Below are 17,985 nucleotides of genomic sequence, written 5' to 3'. Positions count from 1 at the left end.
CATCTTTTACACGTCAATTAAATCTGAATTATCCCGATCTTTTTCAGGCTCTTTCAAGTCGTATATTGTTGCACTTGGAAACACACACTTACAGTCTGATCCTAGCCAGGCTAGTGGTGGTATAAGATCTCTGTTTCTGACTGTAGAAAACTTTAAGCATGCTGTTGTTATGTAGTCTCTGGAACTGCCCACCCTACTCATTTGTTCTGTTTTATCTCTGACATAAATTTGATAGGAAAGGGGCCATAACTACCATCTCTTATGTTGGTACAGCATTTAATCATCATTGGTTGAGCTACAAATGCTATGAAAATGTAAATATTAAATCATGCTAACCTGCAATTTCATAAAACATCTCATTCTAAATTGGTAGAGAAGTGTTACTTAACCTGTACATCTCTGGTCAGGTTGAGTGTCTGATTTATAATTTCTGACATTAAAAAAAAAGCAGAATTTTGGGCACAGCCTGAATGGAAGTTGTTTTGTATATGGTTTAGATATTCATTGAACTAATATTATCTGTGGCTCTCAGTTTAATCTGCCCAGCCTTTTTATACAAGACATTGAGGAGTTACAGTTTTCTGAATTGAAAATGTGTATCTGCTTTTATTGCAGCTGTATTTTACTGCAGCTGTATGTTGTTTCTAGCACAGCATATTTCTGTCTAGAGGTCCATAGCGGCATCTGTTTGTAGGACAAAACAGAAGACTCTGTAGATCATCAGTTTTCCTCAGCATCATCTAGTTGCAGCAAGGTTTAGAACTTGATGGTCAAAGAGGGCTGTGCAGAATCACTTTAACACCTTTCAGATCTGATATCAAGAATTGTGAAGGTTTCCATACACTCTTTCGGGTGGCATGCTCTGTTTAATGTTTAGTACACATGATACAATAGCAGCAGAAAGGATCTGTATGGAACTGAAACCTAGGATTATATAGCAGCAGAATACTAGTTTTGGGACGACTCACCTCTCTGATATGTTTCTAATCATAGCAGGCAGCCATGAAGTGTCAGAACAGTGAAGCAAATGAGACTTGAAAAGTTTGAATAGTTGCTGGATGCTGGAAGAAAGCTACCTGTTAAGTTTGTAATTCAGAACACTTGCTTGTTGAAGGCAATTTTTAAAAGATCTATTGTCTCTTGATTCTGTGCCATGCCCAGAGAAGCAGTGGCTACAAGGTAAAGTGGATATAACTAGTGTCTTTTGTGTGTTAGTCACTACTTTTTGGAGTCACTTGGATCAGAGCTCGTTTTTTTTCAGGTTATATGGTTCATTTAACCAGTCTTCATTATCAGAATTGCTACCCTTCAAGCTAAGATTCAAGGAAATGCTTGTAGTACCTGATTTTCAAAGCTTCCATAATAGGCTGAGTGGAACTTTTAATTTGTTTAAGTTCACACTGTAAATCAACATTCTGGACACTATTGGTGGATTAACAGCACAATCGCATCTCTCTCTGCAAATCTCAGTTCTAGCTGTGGATCAATGCTAATGTTCTTAGTGCACAGTTACACAAAACTGACAGATAGTAGACTGAGTTTACGAAGCATTGATATTAGCGCACAGGAAGGAGAATGATTGAATAGCTAGAAAGGTGTATTTGGGGATGATGAGAAATTAATTCTGTTCCCATTCTATTGATGGAAAAGAGTAGAATAAGTATGTACTACTGTTGATTAAATTGCAGATTACCTTGATTTTAGGATATGCTTTTATGGAAAATAAAGTTCTGTTTTTATCTTCCAGATCACTGTAACTCAGTAAGTTGCTGACAAACTTTCTTGATTACAGTTGCAAACTTGCTGAAGAGAAGCAAAGTGATTTTTGTCTCATCCTGAGCCTTTCGGGGTAGAAGAAGAAACTGTTCAATGGGGACACAGTGAAAATCTGACCTGAGTAGGTCTGAAGTTCACATATGTGGTGAATTTGATACTCTGTTCATCCTCCTTTTTTGCTCTGCTTTTGGTCTTTGTGTGCATATTTGATTTTCAGGAAAAATTAATGGCATTTTCAAATAGGGTTCAAACATAAATTAAGGCAACAAATGTGCAAATAGATCAGTGTTGTTAAGATGTAATATCTGGAAAATTTTCCTCGTTTTTACTGTAGAAGATCAATCTACTAGGTGAAATCTTTGGGAATTAAAATGGCAAATGAAAAGCCAGATTTTGCCAATAAAAAGAAAAAAACATTGCAGGTACCTAAAATGCTCATTTAAAGACACAGCTAAGATTTAGAAAGTTTTTTGTAATTCAGCTATTATGAAATATGAAGAGATCATTCTGTAGGAGGTTAAGATACTAGTCAAGTCAGCCTACTAATTTTTTTTTTTTTTTTTCATAGTTCTCTCTTCCCTTCGTGCCCTCTTCCCTGGCATGTTAATGTTTTCTGAAACAATCTTACTTCATTATCGCTTACTCTGCTACCCTGAACCAATGTAAACAGGTGAAGAAGGGTGTTTCAGAAACTAAAGGATTATGACTGCATCATTTTGCATTATTTTTTTTTCTTCCTATTTGAGGACTGTCTTGCATGGTTGTTTAACTGTTTTTTAATGAATATAAAAAACCCCCCAAACATCTAGTTTTCTAGATTCCTGATATACAGAGGAAAAAAACCCCTCAAGGCGTAATGTTTACAATCACAGTACAAAATCTAGTCAAATATAATAATATCATGGAGAGATATGACTATTGTTAATAAATTGTTGGTGAAATCTAGTCATAGTTTATAAAGATCCATCTAATGGTGAAGGTTTGTTAGTTTTTTGTTGTCTTTGAACAGACTTAAAGATAATCTTCATCTTCAATGAAGGATGCCAAGCTTCCAACCATTAGAGAAATTAGCTGTAAAGAAATTACATCAGTTGAGGTTGCACGGTAGACAAAGCACCAAAAACCATTAGCATGGAAATTTTATTTTAGAAAATTTGTTTGCTAGATTGCTGTGCCTACCATTCCCCTCAGTTTACCAACTCTCATGTATTAGGATGGTACAATAAGTTGTAGTGGTGATATGCATGTAATTCAAATGAACTTGAAAAAAATTAAAGTGGTGTAAAGTAAAGTACCAGGAAAAATTATAATTTTTCCCAAATTACATGTGCAGATGAAAACAACCGTTATTTTGCAGCCATAGACAACTATTTTTTTCACTTTGGGCAGGTAGATGGATCTTTCCACTGGTGTCATTTAAGCTCCAAGATTTCTTCCTCATGGAAATGTGTCATCCACTAGCATTTTGGTTTTTCTTCAGCTGTACTACAAAATAACTATTGTTTGTTTTATTTTTGGTCCAAAAGGGGTAATTTTACTTCTCAGGAAGGTGGGACAATCTAACAGTCAAAATGAGGTGGTTTCTTATTTTTCGGGGATGTGGGAGTTGCCTCTCTAATGCCAATTTTATTCCTGCATTGCAATACTACAGAGGGCAAAAAAAATCCTCTGAAGTGGTAGACAATTCAATGATTTTAGGACCCCAATACCAGGTCTGGGACTGGATTAAAGCAGCATGAAACTAGCCTAGAAAAAGGGTGAGCTAAGCTCATCAAGACACAAGTGCCAGATGAGCTGGTTTCCAGAGACAGTGTGAAAGAGGGGCAGGACTGGTCTTTTTTATGGCAGAGGCTTACTAGCTCATCTTTCTTGTAGAATCTTGCTCTGAATCACTAAGATGGGTTTATAATTTCCCCTTTGGGTAGACTGATGCAGCATGCATTTCTGCATCCTGATGTTGGCGGTGGCTGGATGGCCTGCCTGCCCTCTTCCTTCCTTCTGTTTTGTGCTATCTCTTTACCTTTGCTCTTTCCAGCCTTTGTTTTGGTTCATCTAATTTATTGGCTTACAAAGCTTTCACTGTCCTTATCAATATGATTCTCTAGGGGCTTTTCTTTCCCATTTTCCTCTGGTCATCTTTATTCTACTGATATTTATCATGATACTGTCAATGTCGATGTAGTTCCTTCCAGCAAGTACTCACAACACTTCTGTTAATTGGTAGGTTGCTTTTTTGTGTGAGAATGCAAGCTGTAGAAAAATATTTGGAAGCTGTCGGAAAATATTTGGAAGCTCTAAGTTTTGTATTTCATTCTGAAATTGGTGAGATTCATGATCATATGCATCTGCATTCACACAGATATGTGTCAACTGGTTAGGTCTAGCTTCTGAGGATGGGCCCATTCCTGTACTTAAGAGCTATGTCTTAATGCTTGGTGTACCACTGAATGAATTAACTGTAGTAAATCAAGATGGTTCAGGAAGAATACTTTCTTTAATAAGTAGGATTTTGAATTTTGGGAGTGACCAATAAGATCGTAACATAAGAATCACTAAATCAGATCAAAGATTCATGTAGGTTTCTCTCAGTGCTAAAAGCTGACACCTGGGTAAAGTTTGTAAGAAGTTGAGCAAGTATTGAGTCATCTTGCTCTGACAATACCCTTCCAGCCTCTAAAAGACATACTGCTATGGTGTGAAGATATTTCAGGAAATTGCCAGATACAAATTGTCCCAATGGGTCCTCGTTAATCAAGCCTCAGATCCCAGCTAAAACAATGAATACTGGTTAATAGGGGTCATCTTTATATTTGGTCGTATCTTCATTTAATGGAATGGGAGGCAGGCTTCTCGCAGTTCTCAGAAATTATTTCATTTGTTTGTTAGTTACTGTAGCAACAAACCAAATAAAGAATTCTGGAGTATTAAAATTTGTAGACCAATTTATAAACTGCAGACAGATGCCTAAATAAATTAAAAGAAGCAATTTCACTTGTTTGATGCAGTTCAACATTTGCCAGTTCCTTTGAATTCAATTCTGTATTACGGGCTTGAAAAAGCCTTTATGTTTAATGTAAAGCTGATTGTCTTGTGCTTTACATTCCTTAGATTTGGCAGCACCAGTTGTATTTAGGAGCTTCTCGCTGGTGTCAAGACAGTTTAGCAGAATTTGGAAAAAGTTATTGCCTGTGAAATGGGTTTTTTTCCCGCTGTTTCTGAGGACCTGAGCCTAAATGGAAGGAATATGTTTACTCCATCTGGCTGATTTCCCCCCCACTCCCCCCCCCCCCCCCCCCGCTTTCTTTTTTCCAGATAATCACTGATGTTGTATTAAAATAGGCTACTTCTTTCACAACAGAGATATCCAGTTCTCCTCTTTCCTTTCCTAAATCTTTCAAGCACCAGGAACTGAATTTATTGATTAATGTAATGTCTTAATACTTTTTCTTCATAGAATATTATGTGAAGGATTCCACAGGAGGGAATTTAGAATGATTCATCCCAATTAATTCAGGGAAGTATCAACATTGCAAAAACCTCCGGTACTTTTGGGATTAATGTTCCCTGGAGTGAACTGCCTGAGGACTGTCTTAACTCAAGGGCAAAAAGGAGGCCTCTCAGTGATCCTGTTAAATTAGCATTCTTTCTACTTATATTTTCCAAGCACTGCAGAGCTAGTCCTTCTTTGAACATTTTGTTCAAAGAAAAATGGTCTGTGGCCTGGGTACCTAGATTTGGCTTTCTTATCAAAGGCCCTTTCTGAATAAGAGATCTATTCCTTATCAGACCTTTGAGGCTCGTACTGAGCAAGAGCCAAGAGAAACTAATTTTTCTTACCTGTGTTTCTTCTGATCTGCAGCTTTTTTTGATGAGAAGAAACATTTTGAACTAAAATGTTTATGAATTATCTCACTGTAAAAACAGTTGGAATAGGAATGATATGGGCTCTGTCCAAGTAGAAAAGGAGCCATAAAATATTTTAAACAATATTATTTACGACACAAATCTTCCCAATTCTGAAGTAGTATTACAATAAAAGGTTTATTAACAGACTTTAACAAGTACAAAGATTTTCTCTTGCTCTCTGTGCTTGGGTGTAATGAAGTGCAATGTATCTTAGCTGCATTGTTGTGTTGAGGCAGCAGTAGACTATTGAATTAAAAAAAATAAACTTGAACTATTTGTATGGAACTTAGATTAAAAATTTCATCTCTAAAGACTGTGTGTGACAATGTTGTGAAAAACTACCTGATAATTACACAAAAGGCACTTATATTAACATAATTGCATGATTATCTAAATCTACAGCTTTTGTCACAAGGTAAGGCTAAGATTCACCATTATTTAACAAATGCGATCTTCAAACATGAACTGTTCAGATATCAGCCCCCGCCGTACTCCTTTGAAATTTAATTTCTGAGAAAGTCTGCCCTTCCCAGCTACCATAATTTGAAGGAAAACAAAATAATTACTAACTTCATTACATTATTTGGGCATTAGATCACTGCTTATTAGATACTTACCATTGTCATGCAGTTGATTGGAATATATTAATATTAACCTGAAACTGGTCATGTAGTTTGGATTGAAAGCATCAGAGGTGTGTTTTTAATATTTTTAAAGCTGGTAGGTCTGATTCAAACGTAAGTTGTTGATTAATGTGGAGATAGGAAGATAGTATGGTCCAGTACGCGAAATGTAAAAGATAAAGATCCCCGAAACCTCCCTTCCACCCTCCCCCAACTTTTCAGCTGTTGTGAACCAGCACTGACTGTCATGCAAAGAGAGTGGTTATTGACCTGTGAATCTTTTTTTTTCTTTATTGTAGCTGACTTTGGGCTTGCAAAGCAAAAGCAAGAAAACAGCAAACTTGCATCAGTAGTGGGAACCATTCTATACTCGTGGTAAGTACTCCTGCATACAACATTCAGTCCAGTGACTTCTATCTTCATGGTTACTTTTTTGGAGCAGACAGGCAAGTTACAATGAAGTAAGGAACAAGGTGCAAGTTACCCACCCACAGCTTCTCTGCAGTAGCTGGTTGCCTGCCTATTTTGCTGTTACCTATTCTTGCACATGGTGGTTACTGTGGGTTAAGTTGGTGCAAAAATGAAGTAACTTCAGTTGTGTAGTAACTTATTCATCTACCTATATCCTTATAGATAAAGAAATGTGTTTTCAAGCTATAAAAAGTTATATGTAAACAATATAAATTAATTTTAATGGTTTTTAATATAATTGTGGCTTCAGCGTTCAGTTACATTGTATGTGTGGACAACTTACCTCCTGAAAAATACTTGAAATTGGTGCTAGTGGATTTGTTTTGGATCAGTAAGCATTTGGTTTTAGTAATTGAACTGAAAAAATATTTCCTGAAGTTTGAAATTTTCAAAGGTGGAAAAACATGACTCACATTGTTTACAATTTAGTAAACGCATAAATGATTGTTCTAAATTTTTGCCTTAGACAATACATTATTCGGTCTGCTGAATGAGCTGCAGTTTTCTTTGGCATCCCGTTCGTGGGCAAGCCAAAGTGAGGAACCATACTGCATTAAATTGCAGTACCAATATAGCTACCTAAGTTCCTAGATTACTACTGACTTGTGTTTTGTTTTCTCAAGAGCATGGAATAGAAAGGATCTCCCATCCAAAAGGTTCCCCTCAATATGTAAACAGTATATGTAATTGAGAGTATTCTATGCATGTCAGAATCTCTCAAGCAAAAGTAATTGTGGGCAGGACAGAGTATTGATTTTTGTGTTGCATGATGTATAAATAACAAACGTGCCTGTTACTTGAGGTTACTGTATTGCTAACAAAAGTGAGCAAATGTAATCTGGGTAAAAATCTAAATTGTGGAAAGCACAAGCTCAGTATTCATCTCACAGCAGTTGATGTGTTCTGGGCCTGCCATTTAGGCTCAGAATTTCTGTTGATTGAAATGCTAACATCAGAAATTGAATAAGGAATTGCTAATCTGTGCCACAGTTCTGGATCTCTCTCTTCATTTGCAAGATTATTGGTTAAGCTTTGCCTACCCTAACTATTGCTTTATTAAGGAAATATGTTTACAATATGTTCAGCTGAACCCTTGCAGATAGAAATACTCCTCATTCCTGCATGGGCTTGTTCCAGCTTCTTTGCAACACCTTTTTACATACAGCTGCTGTTCCCTCTCTTCAGAGTCACTCTGCTGCTTCTACACAGTGTCCAGCTTTCTAAGGTCAGAAGTTGGTTTTCTTCTTTCAGGGACTTTCTGGTGCTCTTGTTCTCACTAGTATAAATTGCCAATTCTCGCTCCTGTAGATAAAGTGAAGTTTATTTGGCATAGGGAAGAGAAAAAGAAAACTACGATGAATACACATGAACAAACCAAGAATGTTGCACAGCATGCAGTCTATACTCTAATATTGTTTTCTCTTTTCATCAGAACTTTTAATTTGCAAAATACCTGCCACTAAGAAGAAAAACCTGACAGAACATTGTATCCTAAGTAAAATTGGAGGTGGTTTCATCCTAAATGTCTTCTAAGACCACTGCACTGGCTGGGGCACTGACAGTATCTTTCATGGAAATTTACAGGCCTTTTTGATGTCAGTCTTCTTCAGTCTTCTTTTCTGCTGTGGTGACCACATGTGATGGCCATGTACCTGCCAGAATGCTTGGCCTGCGTGCTTGTAATAAGTAATTAAAGGTTCTAAGCTATCGGGGGAGCTACTGGTGGCTCTTCTGAATTAAGAGGGAGAGTTAAGAACTCAGGCATTTGGCCGTTGAATGTAATTTATGCTGCCACTTTTGAAATTGTTACTTGTGATTTTCTAGTGCCAGCATGATAGACACTTAATCCCTAGAAATTGCTAAATCCTAAAATGGCTTCAGGAGGGAATCCTTGTAATGTGTTAAATATTCAAGTCCCATATGTTGAAGACTAATGCATATGCTTGCTGCTTAGTGAGCAAAAGTAAGGTGATTGCAAGGCTGCCTTAATTGGTTCCCCAAATACTCCTGAAGCATAGCACAATCTGTGAATGATGCACAATCTGCGAATGATAGTTTGGGTAGTTAAGTGTAGTAAGAGTTTGGTGTAACTAGTTATGTGCTATCTTTTTCAGCTCCTCTGAAAGAATTGATTTATTTTGTTCAGTTATAACTGGGCAGAGAAACTGTTGATGGGAATTTATTGTGCTCTTTTAAACAACAGTTATGGGTAAAGTGTCTGCAAGTTACACCAGTCTTCAGAAGTGTCAGGTTCCAAACCATGCCCCAGTGGCATTCAGGGTCACTGAGTTGTAATTTTCTTCTTATCTACATTCACTTCTTTTTTTTTTTTTTTTTTTCCTGTTAGGTTTTGTTGCTGATGCCTTTGGGTCTTGTCACATTTTATAGGAATTTTTTATTTGAGAGTAGTGTTCTGTAGATTTTTTTTTTTTTAAGTTTCATTTACCACATTTTTTATTATTCTCACACCCTGTCTTTGTACATGGAAGTTCACGTTAGAGCTAGGACTTTGGCAATTCTTTTTCTACCTCTTTGTCCAGTTATTTAGATGTAGGCATGAGGATAAAATGTCACCTACATGTTGCAGTCTCTCAGTAAGTGGTCTTTTGGGACATTACTTGTCAGTTCTACTCCACAGGCAAAATCATGGAAGCAGTGATCCTTGCCTGTCTGCAGTCAGAAAAGCGAACAAGGATACAGTACTGATGTCTTTGTATTTAAAATGTATGCTTGAGTAATATTTAAAATGACAGGCTAAAGCATTAAACTCTTTCCAATGTCATAATAATTTAAGAATGTTAAAAAGGCTTTGCAAACTGCTGAATGCACTGAATGCCACCTTCAAGGTACTTGGCTAGTACTGAGTGTGACAGGGGGCTTTTTGATATGGAAACCTGTTTACAGGGAATGAGGTGAACTGATTGAGTGTTTTATGAGAAGTCATGAAGCAGAAGTCAGAGCCTATAGATTTAATCAGTGCTTGGAGTAGATTTTTTTTGGTGTTTGGGGTTTTTTTGGTATGATTTAAGTAGATGTGAAGGGCTATAAAATAATCGAAATATTGGGAGAGCAAGTTCAGGAGCAGCAATATTAGTTCCTGCACAAAAAAAAAAGGAAAGGAGGAAGAGAAATAGCTGTGAAACATCATTGTCATTTTAGAGTGGCAGAAATTCCTTTCTTCTGAATTGACAGGATGATAGTTCTGGGTAGTTTGAAATGCAACCAACCCTTCTTGGAGCAGACAATATAGTATGGAAATCAAAAGTAGTGTCTGATGCTTATTGTTTAAATTTGGCTATGCAGTATTATGCAGTGGTTCAGATAAAAACATATCACTGTATGTACCAAACATGTTTGGTTTTGGGGTTGACTGAATCAATTTGCTAATGCAATTTTTTAAAAACTGTGTTGTCATAAAATAACAGCAGACACTGTTTTAAGTTTAGAGAGGCATTTCTACAATTATGCTTTGTAATTGTGATGGGTTTTAATTCTGCTTCATACTAGGTTTTATTCTACTATCATAGTGGTATCTACAATCATACTAATTAAATCCCTTTTAATTGGTTATGTCCTTGAAGTAAAAAATCCAGTAATGTGTATGTATGTGTAGAATACCAAATATATTAAATGGATGTGTTTACACTTAATACATTAAAAATTGAGGAAAAGACTGCTTTAGGGAATTGATAATGAATTCTGAAGTATTTTTGCAGCTCATAAGTCACCAGAAACAGTCTGCTCCCCGTTAGTGGTGACAGTCTTTATTATCCTGCTGTCTTGAAGACTTTCCCAGAAGAGACACAGCAAATTGTATATGGTTACAGGGAATGATGTTTCCTTTCATGTATACCTGCCATTTCTTTGTTTCACAAAAAGGATTGTAACTTACAAAGGGAATGTATTGACAACAGATCAAGAGATATAAGTAAAAGTTAGCCTGAGTCATGGTTATGACAACTGCTTTTGTAATTGTATATGTATACAGAAATTTTAAAAAAACTGTGGGAAATGAAGTAAATTTTGAGATTGGGATGGAATAGAGAATCCCATCATAATTCCTTGAGAATTTGACTGATCTTGAAAAGCTGTTGGGAAACTGTGAAAAAGAGCAGACACTTCAGGTATCATTAAGAAGTAGGTAAGAATGTTCCATGTTAGTTGGCGAACTAACTTGATCTTTCTGAAACATAATTGTTCTAAAATGTTGAAAAACTGATACATAAACAATGTTATGTAAGATTTGTTTTTTTGTGCTAAAGTTGAGGTGTTTTGTCTCTGTGGTGTTTGAGGAAACTCTCATTTTCATGGTAAGTAGAGGTACTATTTTACTTGTGTCCCTCATCTTCTCTGCTGTGGAGAAAATATTCCTTGATCTTAATTTCTGTTTATGGACTACACAGCCACTCTGCATACTGTGTTATGTTACCCAAATTTATTTTCTAGTACTGGTCACTGCTTCTATTTATAGCCATATCTTGTGAGAGCACTGCATAAATCAATACTGTGATATGATTTCACGCAGAGATCTGCAGTAGCTGTTTTTTCTCATTTCTTATTCTGGTGACGTGATAATATTTTCACTTATTTAAAGCATTTTTGTATTGGGAAGGGTAATTTAAGATAGGGGAGTATGTTGTATTTTCATATGTACTTAATTTTTAGCCTGCTTTATGGTGCTATATGATCAAACTGATTACCGGTTTTTCCAGCAGTTCTTTCTTCCTCCAGAAATAGCCTCTTCAAAATAGCCATTTCACCAATTTCAACCAAATTTGAGAGTTTAGGCTCTTTCAATGTTTGTGAAAATTTGGTGGTGGATAGTGAGTAGAGACACAGTTTAATCCTTTTGGTGAGAAGTGTTTAAGCTCAGCTGAAACGTTACCTTCCAAATAAGCTGCAGTTCATGCTGTCACGTGACAGTAGTTTCATGTGTTTAGATAACGAAGAGAATAGGAAACTGAAGGTACTGTGGGGTGAGGGAGAGTAGAAAACTAGTGGAAAAAACTAGTCTTGCTCTAGTTTTGCCGTACATGGACCAGCTGACTCCTGGAGAGGATTTGCTGATTTGATTAGAAAGGTAGAAAGGTAACAGAAGTTGAATAATCCTTTCAGTATATTAATAAAGCATTTTTATCACAGTATCTTCTGAAAGTTGATTAATACAAGTATTTACTCTGCGAATGAAACAGCAATGAAATGTAATTGTGATAGTGTGGTTGTAATTTAGGCATAGGTTTATAATAGCATTTGTCAGCAAAAAGTCCAGTGCAATTGAAGGTGGAATCCACAGGGACGCTATAGCTGAGGACAGGCAGATAATACTGTCTCTATCTGTATGCCACAGTGCAACTCTGCATAGAACATTATGTTTCATTATGGACATACATCACTAAAAAGATAAGCTGGATGAACTTCAAGGAAGAACATTATAAGTAGTTGACAGAGATTGATTTATAACAAGACCACCAAATAATTTAACTTTTATATAGTTTTTATTAAGTAACAAGTTTGGGTAAGTAACAACTGTCACCTCACATTTGAAATATACTTAGTATGACTTCCACTATTCCATAGCATTATACATGGGAGTAAAACTGGACATGATGTGAAACAAAGTAAGAAAGCATGAACGTATCTGTATTTATCTCTGGAAAATTGTTTCAATGTAAATGATAGAAGTCCCCACTGTAAGACATAAATTAATACTAGACAGGAGAGAATGCAAAAAATCTTGGACTAAAAGAAAGCAGGCCACTTTGGAAGTGACATGGTTCATAAAGATTTTTTTTTTTTTTTCTCTCCTAATAAAAGAATTGTTTTACTCACAAAGGCTTAGAAGTATCTTAAAGTCATAGCATAGGTTTTCTTGATGAAAGGGAGTGTGAAAACATAGAGATTAGTTTCTATACTTGTTTTTTAACAAGTGAGTGGTGCTGATCTAGCTTCTAAAGAGCTACTTTAATGCTTGCAAAAATATAAAAATAGAAGTATAGTATGTAATAATTTTATAGACTCCATTATGAATTTAAACTGCTGTCTGAAAAAAACCCCAATGTTTTTTCCCTCGGTGGCTTAAGACTTTTAATTTATAATCCCTTTGTAACAGATAATGAATGAATGCTTTTTATTAGAATAAGATTAGTAATTTCATCAAACTAATTTATGAGCTTGTAAATGTCTTTTAGTCCAATGTTACTGGTATTTGTTTGCTAGAATTATTCTTTTTAAATTTTTCTTTTAAGTAATGTCAAATGAGCTACATTTAGACGAACTGTGTTTCTTTGACATCAGAACTGCAGGAAACTGGAATACTTTTGGTGAAGTTTTTTCTTTTTTTTCCCATTCTCTTCTACCTTAGATGTCATCTGTATTGGTATCTTGGCAGATCCTTACTGTTCCTAAATCCTTACTATTTCTTGTTCTGCTTTACTTTGCTGCTCAGTATATGGTGTGCTGTTTCAATTTCTAGTGCCATTATATGTCATCTTGCTGTCTTTGATGTTTCCTTAATAGTGTGTTTGCTGTTTTACCATGTCTTTGGTGGTCAGTTAAAGCTATTTCCTGTTTTCACTTGGGTCTTAGGCTTTAGCTTCCTGTGTGGCTTTTGTTGAGTTGCTTGCTTTGTCATAGTAGCCAGATTTCAAAGCTCTGTCAAGGATTGTTCAAAGTGCCTTAGTCTTTCCTTGGTTTCTTCCATCTCTTTTATACTATTTCTTGGGGTTTTTTCCACAGCTGAGTTTTTGTGCAGAACGATGATTTTGTTGTTAAGATAACTTTAATGATAGAGTAAGGGAAAGCACATGTGACTGTAACAGAATAGAATTCTTGCACTCTACAGAGACATTATTAGAGTAAGTATCACAGAATCACTAAGGCTGGAAAAGACCTGTAAGATCATCAAGTCCAACCATCAACCCAACACCACCATGCCCACTAAACCATGTCCCACAATGCCACGTCCACATGTTCCTTGAACACCTCCAAGTGAGGGTGACTCCACCACCTGCCTGGGCAGCTGGTTCCAGTGTTTCAGCACTCTCTTAGTAAAGAAATTTTTCCTAATATCCAGCCTAAACCTCCCCTGGTGCAACTTGAGGCTGTTTCCTCTTGTCCTGTCGCTAGTCACTTGGGAGAAGAGACTGACACCCACCTCTCTGCAACCCCCTTTCAGGTAATTGTAGAGAGCAATAAGGTCTCCCCTCAGCCTCCTCTTCTCCAGACAGAGCAGTAAGTGGCCATGTCTTGTTAGAGAAATCTTAATACTGGATTGTTAAGGGTCTGCTCTCCTCTTTTTACCCTTACCTATCTTGTGCAGAAGTAGATTCACTTTCTACTTCAAGGAATGGCAGGCCAGCTGTGGCTTAAGAATTACTGGAGGCAGAATGAGGTATGCTAGGCATCTGATTGGAAGAGCAGCCATGTCAAGGATTGACTAACAAGTGGGAGACTGAATGTTTGTAATACTTGTCTAGCATAATTGAAATAAAGACAATAATGAGAATCAGAAATAGGATAGACATCTGTCTAAGAAGTGCTATAAAGAGGCATTGATGCCTTCTAAATGAACAAGAGGTTCATGTTTGAGTCATCTGCCAGCAGAGCAGCCAGTAGTTTTTCCTTCCATTTCCTCTCTACCATAAGGGACCATATTTTCTGCTTGAGATGCATCTATAGTCTTGTCAGGATCTTATTTAAAATGGACATTATGGAGGAGTCAGTTTTGAATGAAAGAGGGGAGAGGTAAAATTAAATTATTTGCTGATACTTGAATAGCTTTTGTGGGTTTAATCATTTGCAGTTAAACTGCCTTTAAGTATCTTACTTATATTGCTAACTGACATTTTCCACACCTAGAGTCCTCAAACTTCTTGGTTATGGCTGGTCATTGCTTACCAGAATGTCATAAGGAGGTTGAATTTAAATACCCCATGATTTCAGACAGACGTCTATACCTGCATTTGGTATCTCTTCTGCTGAAGAAAGCTCTTTTCCAGGATTACTACTCAATGTCTAGGTTCTTCACAATTTGAGCTTCACAAGCAAGTGTCAATGATTTTATGAGTAAAGAGGTAGTATGGTGTTATCCAGGGATGTAGCAGTGAATTAGCTATATGATCCCAACTGCAGACAAGTAGTCTGTGTATTCTTACAGAGATCAAGGTGTGCAGTTATTAAATTTGGAGATGCATGAGTGTTTTGTAAATGTAATTTGTTGGTAGGTTTTGTTGATTGCAATTTACAAATTAACGTGTACAGTATTTTCTTTCTACTTCCTATCTCAGGAAAGGTTATTAAAGGCTTTAGTTTATTCCTGGAAGGAATTTTAGAGGTAATTTAGAGAAGAAAACTGTGGAATTAAATGTTTTCCTCATCACAGGATCATGTGACAGTTCAGTTTAGGTCACTTGGCCTATTTTGCTTCTGGTGTGTTTCTCAAGGGTGCCCATTACTGTGGTTAGGGATTGAGCTGAATAGAATGAGGTCATATCTCAAACCTCCTCCTTCCTTCTCTTTAGTCTTTGCCCAGTTTCCCATGTAGCCTTACTTTTTCAACTGATGTTTATAAGTGAACCATCAAGTAACAAGTTATGTCTAGATTATTATGTTATGATCCTGTGTTCATATTTCATCTACTGACTTCCGTGAGGGTTTTTGCAGGCATCTGGATCAACAGACTTTATTTAGATTTGGGAATTTTAAATTCTATGTGAAAGAAGACAGTGAAGTTACCATCTTATTCAGGTAAAATCTTCAGATGTCTGCTTTCTTTTTTTTTTTTTTTTTTTTTTACATTTAATCCGTACTGAATGAGATTGCTAGACAGAAAAGTAGTTATTAGTTAATTATCATGTATATTATCTTGTATATTAGGTTCCAGCAAATACAAATACTTGCAAAGTCATCTAATTCATACCTTACTGTCAGAAACAAGTCTCTTTGTGGCTGGGATTCATCTTTCTTATATGTAGTCATTCAAAACCTAGGCATTTTAGTCAAGCAGTTAGATTACTACTGAAAGTAATGGGGAAAAAATAGGCACTTCAATAATGAATTTCATCGCATTTATCTTAAACAGCTATTTTAGGATGAGATGAATCAACTACTTGATGTCCCTGCCTCTCTCCATTTGCTACAGAGGGAGCTGGAGCACTAGCTTAGCATAAATCTAGCCTATAGGGGTTTAAAGTTAAGTGAGATTAGCACCTTATATGAAATCAGTTATTCAAGATTTAGGTTTATTTTAGAGTTGTTGTAGAATTGGGTTTGCTACTGCTTGTGATCATCTTCTTGCAGATACTTATTTTTTCCATGTTTCCCTTTCAACTTTAAATATTCATGCGATTTCTTGATGAGCTTGGTTATTTGGACAAAGGCACTGAATGAAGTTCATTCTGAAAGGCATATAGCTCAATAAGCAGTTTAAGTGTTCAGATTTCTCTTCCATAGATTAAAAGGAAAAAACCTTTTTAATTTCTTGAGCTGTTTGTACAGTTACAGAATTAAGGCAATTCCTCAAAGCATTTTATAAGAAATTGCAGTTATAATTCACTGGAAAACATCTCTGGTTGGAAGGAATAAATTCTTAGAAGTATCTGTCATGTGCATGTTATGAGTACCTTTTAGAATGAGTGTTTCAGTTTTTATGTACATGGATAGTACTTTGCCACAACTTACAGATATAATTTATCATCTACAGCATTTCTGTTAAAACTGACAACTTGACAATCTGGTAGATATTTTTGTATGAGTAAGAACACCAGATGTGTGGACGATGCAGTGATGCTTGCCTTTAATAATATAAATAAAAAATCACGTTGAAGGGAAATTTTATTTCCTACGTTTCAGAATCTGGCTTATACTTCCTCTTGTTTTAGACTTTGTTCCATGATGTATCTGAAGGAATAATAGGTGTAAATTAGAACTTTAATGTGTTTTTCTGTTTTAAGCCTCCCAGAGGCTCTGTGTGTAATACTGGAATGCTAAATTACATATTTATGATACTTTGAGTTGTCCTTATCATTTACTCAGAGATGCATATGATAATCTTGAAAATTCAGAAGTATGAAACCAGTTGAAACAGCTATGCACATTTTGAGTTTAGTAAGACGATTGTTGTATTTTCATTACAGAGTGAAAGGTGATACTTCATGACATTCTTCAGTAATAATAAGACAACTGAAGGAAGAAGCAGCTTGCTATAAAGATCACCTTTTCTGATAGAGCCTGCAAGGCTTTTTAAACTGTCCTTGAAACAAGTTTTTAAAAAAAGTAAAGGCCTAGAAATGTGTAGTAATTTTACACACTGACTCACAGCAAGTTTTTTTCCAGATCAACAGATAAAGTGTAGAGACAAGAAGGCCAAATTCAAACTGAATTGTATCTTTATGGGATATTTTCCCCAATATATCTACACACTATATTTGTGACTGTATCCTGATGAGGGGAAAAAACATAGTAAATAGATGCTTAACTTTTTTTAAAAAAAAGTTTATCGAAAACCTTTATTTGGGGATAAATGCACATAAAAGCCCATGAAACTCCAATACTTGCAGTCTGCTTGTACAGGGTACTTAAATATTGATAACCTTGGCCCTTGCATTATGTTGAGAGTTCTGCCAATTTTTGTTGCCAGTGTAAGTCAATAGTACCATAAATTTTTATACTGTAAGTGCTCCCCAATTGTTTTATTTCTGAAATGAAATTCACAGAATACTGTTTCGTCTGGAAAATTCTAGAGGCCCAAAATGTATCTTTGAGTAGTACTGTGTACATATGTGTGCCCATATATATACGGACACACATAGACATGCACACACATATATCTAAAAAACAATGAGATTGTTCATACTTGTAGAGAAGTTAGTTCAGTTTAGATAGCATGAGGCAGATACTGTCATGCTTTTTTTAAGTTTAATTCTTTGTTCCACATTGTCAGATTAAGCATAGGTTGGTTTATCCAGCTGGCAGCATTGTTTCTGGCATAACTATGTTAGAACAAAGTTGTCATATTGACATCTTCAATGCTTTCAAGTACATATGACCCTATACATTACAGGAATTCTTGGCAGCTTTTTTGTTCTACCTGCTGTCATTGATACTTATGCAGAAGACTTTGAAATTGCCCAGTGGTGTCCCAGCAAGTACGCAGTTGCCATATCTGGGAATTTTTTGAGCACGTTGTTTTCCATGTGTTCAAACATGAGAA

The 17,985-nt window shown here is 36.0% G+C and overlaps 1 protein-coding gene across 1 annotated transcript in view; it reads left to right on the top strand.

The window, feature by feature from the left end:
* The window catches only part of NEK10 (NIMA related kinase 10), a 104,673-nt gene that overhangs the window by 30,050 nt on the left and 56,638 nt on the right, over positions 1-17,985 (top strand). Inside the window, exon 22 of the mRNA XM_059819071.1 lies at positions 6,605-6,680. Coding sequence (XP_059675054.1) covers positions 6,605-6,680 — 76 coding nt within the window. The remainder of the gene's footprint in view (positions 1-6,604; positions 6,681-17,985) is intronic.

This window comes from Gavia stellata, chromosome 6 (assembly GCF_030936135.1).
Source record: "Gavia stellata isolate bGavSte3 chromosome 6, bGavSte3.hap2, whole genome shotgun sequence".
In the NCBI taxonomy this organism is placed as follows: Eukaryota; Metazoa; Chordata; class Aves; order Gaviiformes; family Gaviidae; genus Gavia; species Gavia stellata.
This window is presented reverse-complemented; position numbering and strand designations above follow the sequence as displayed.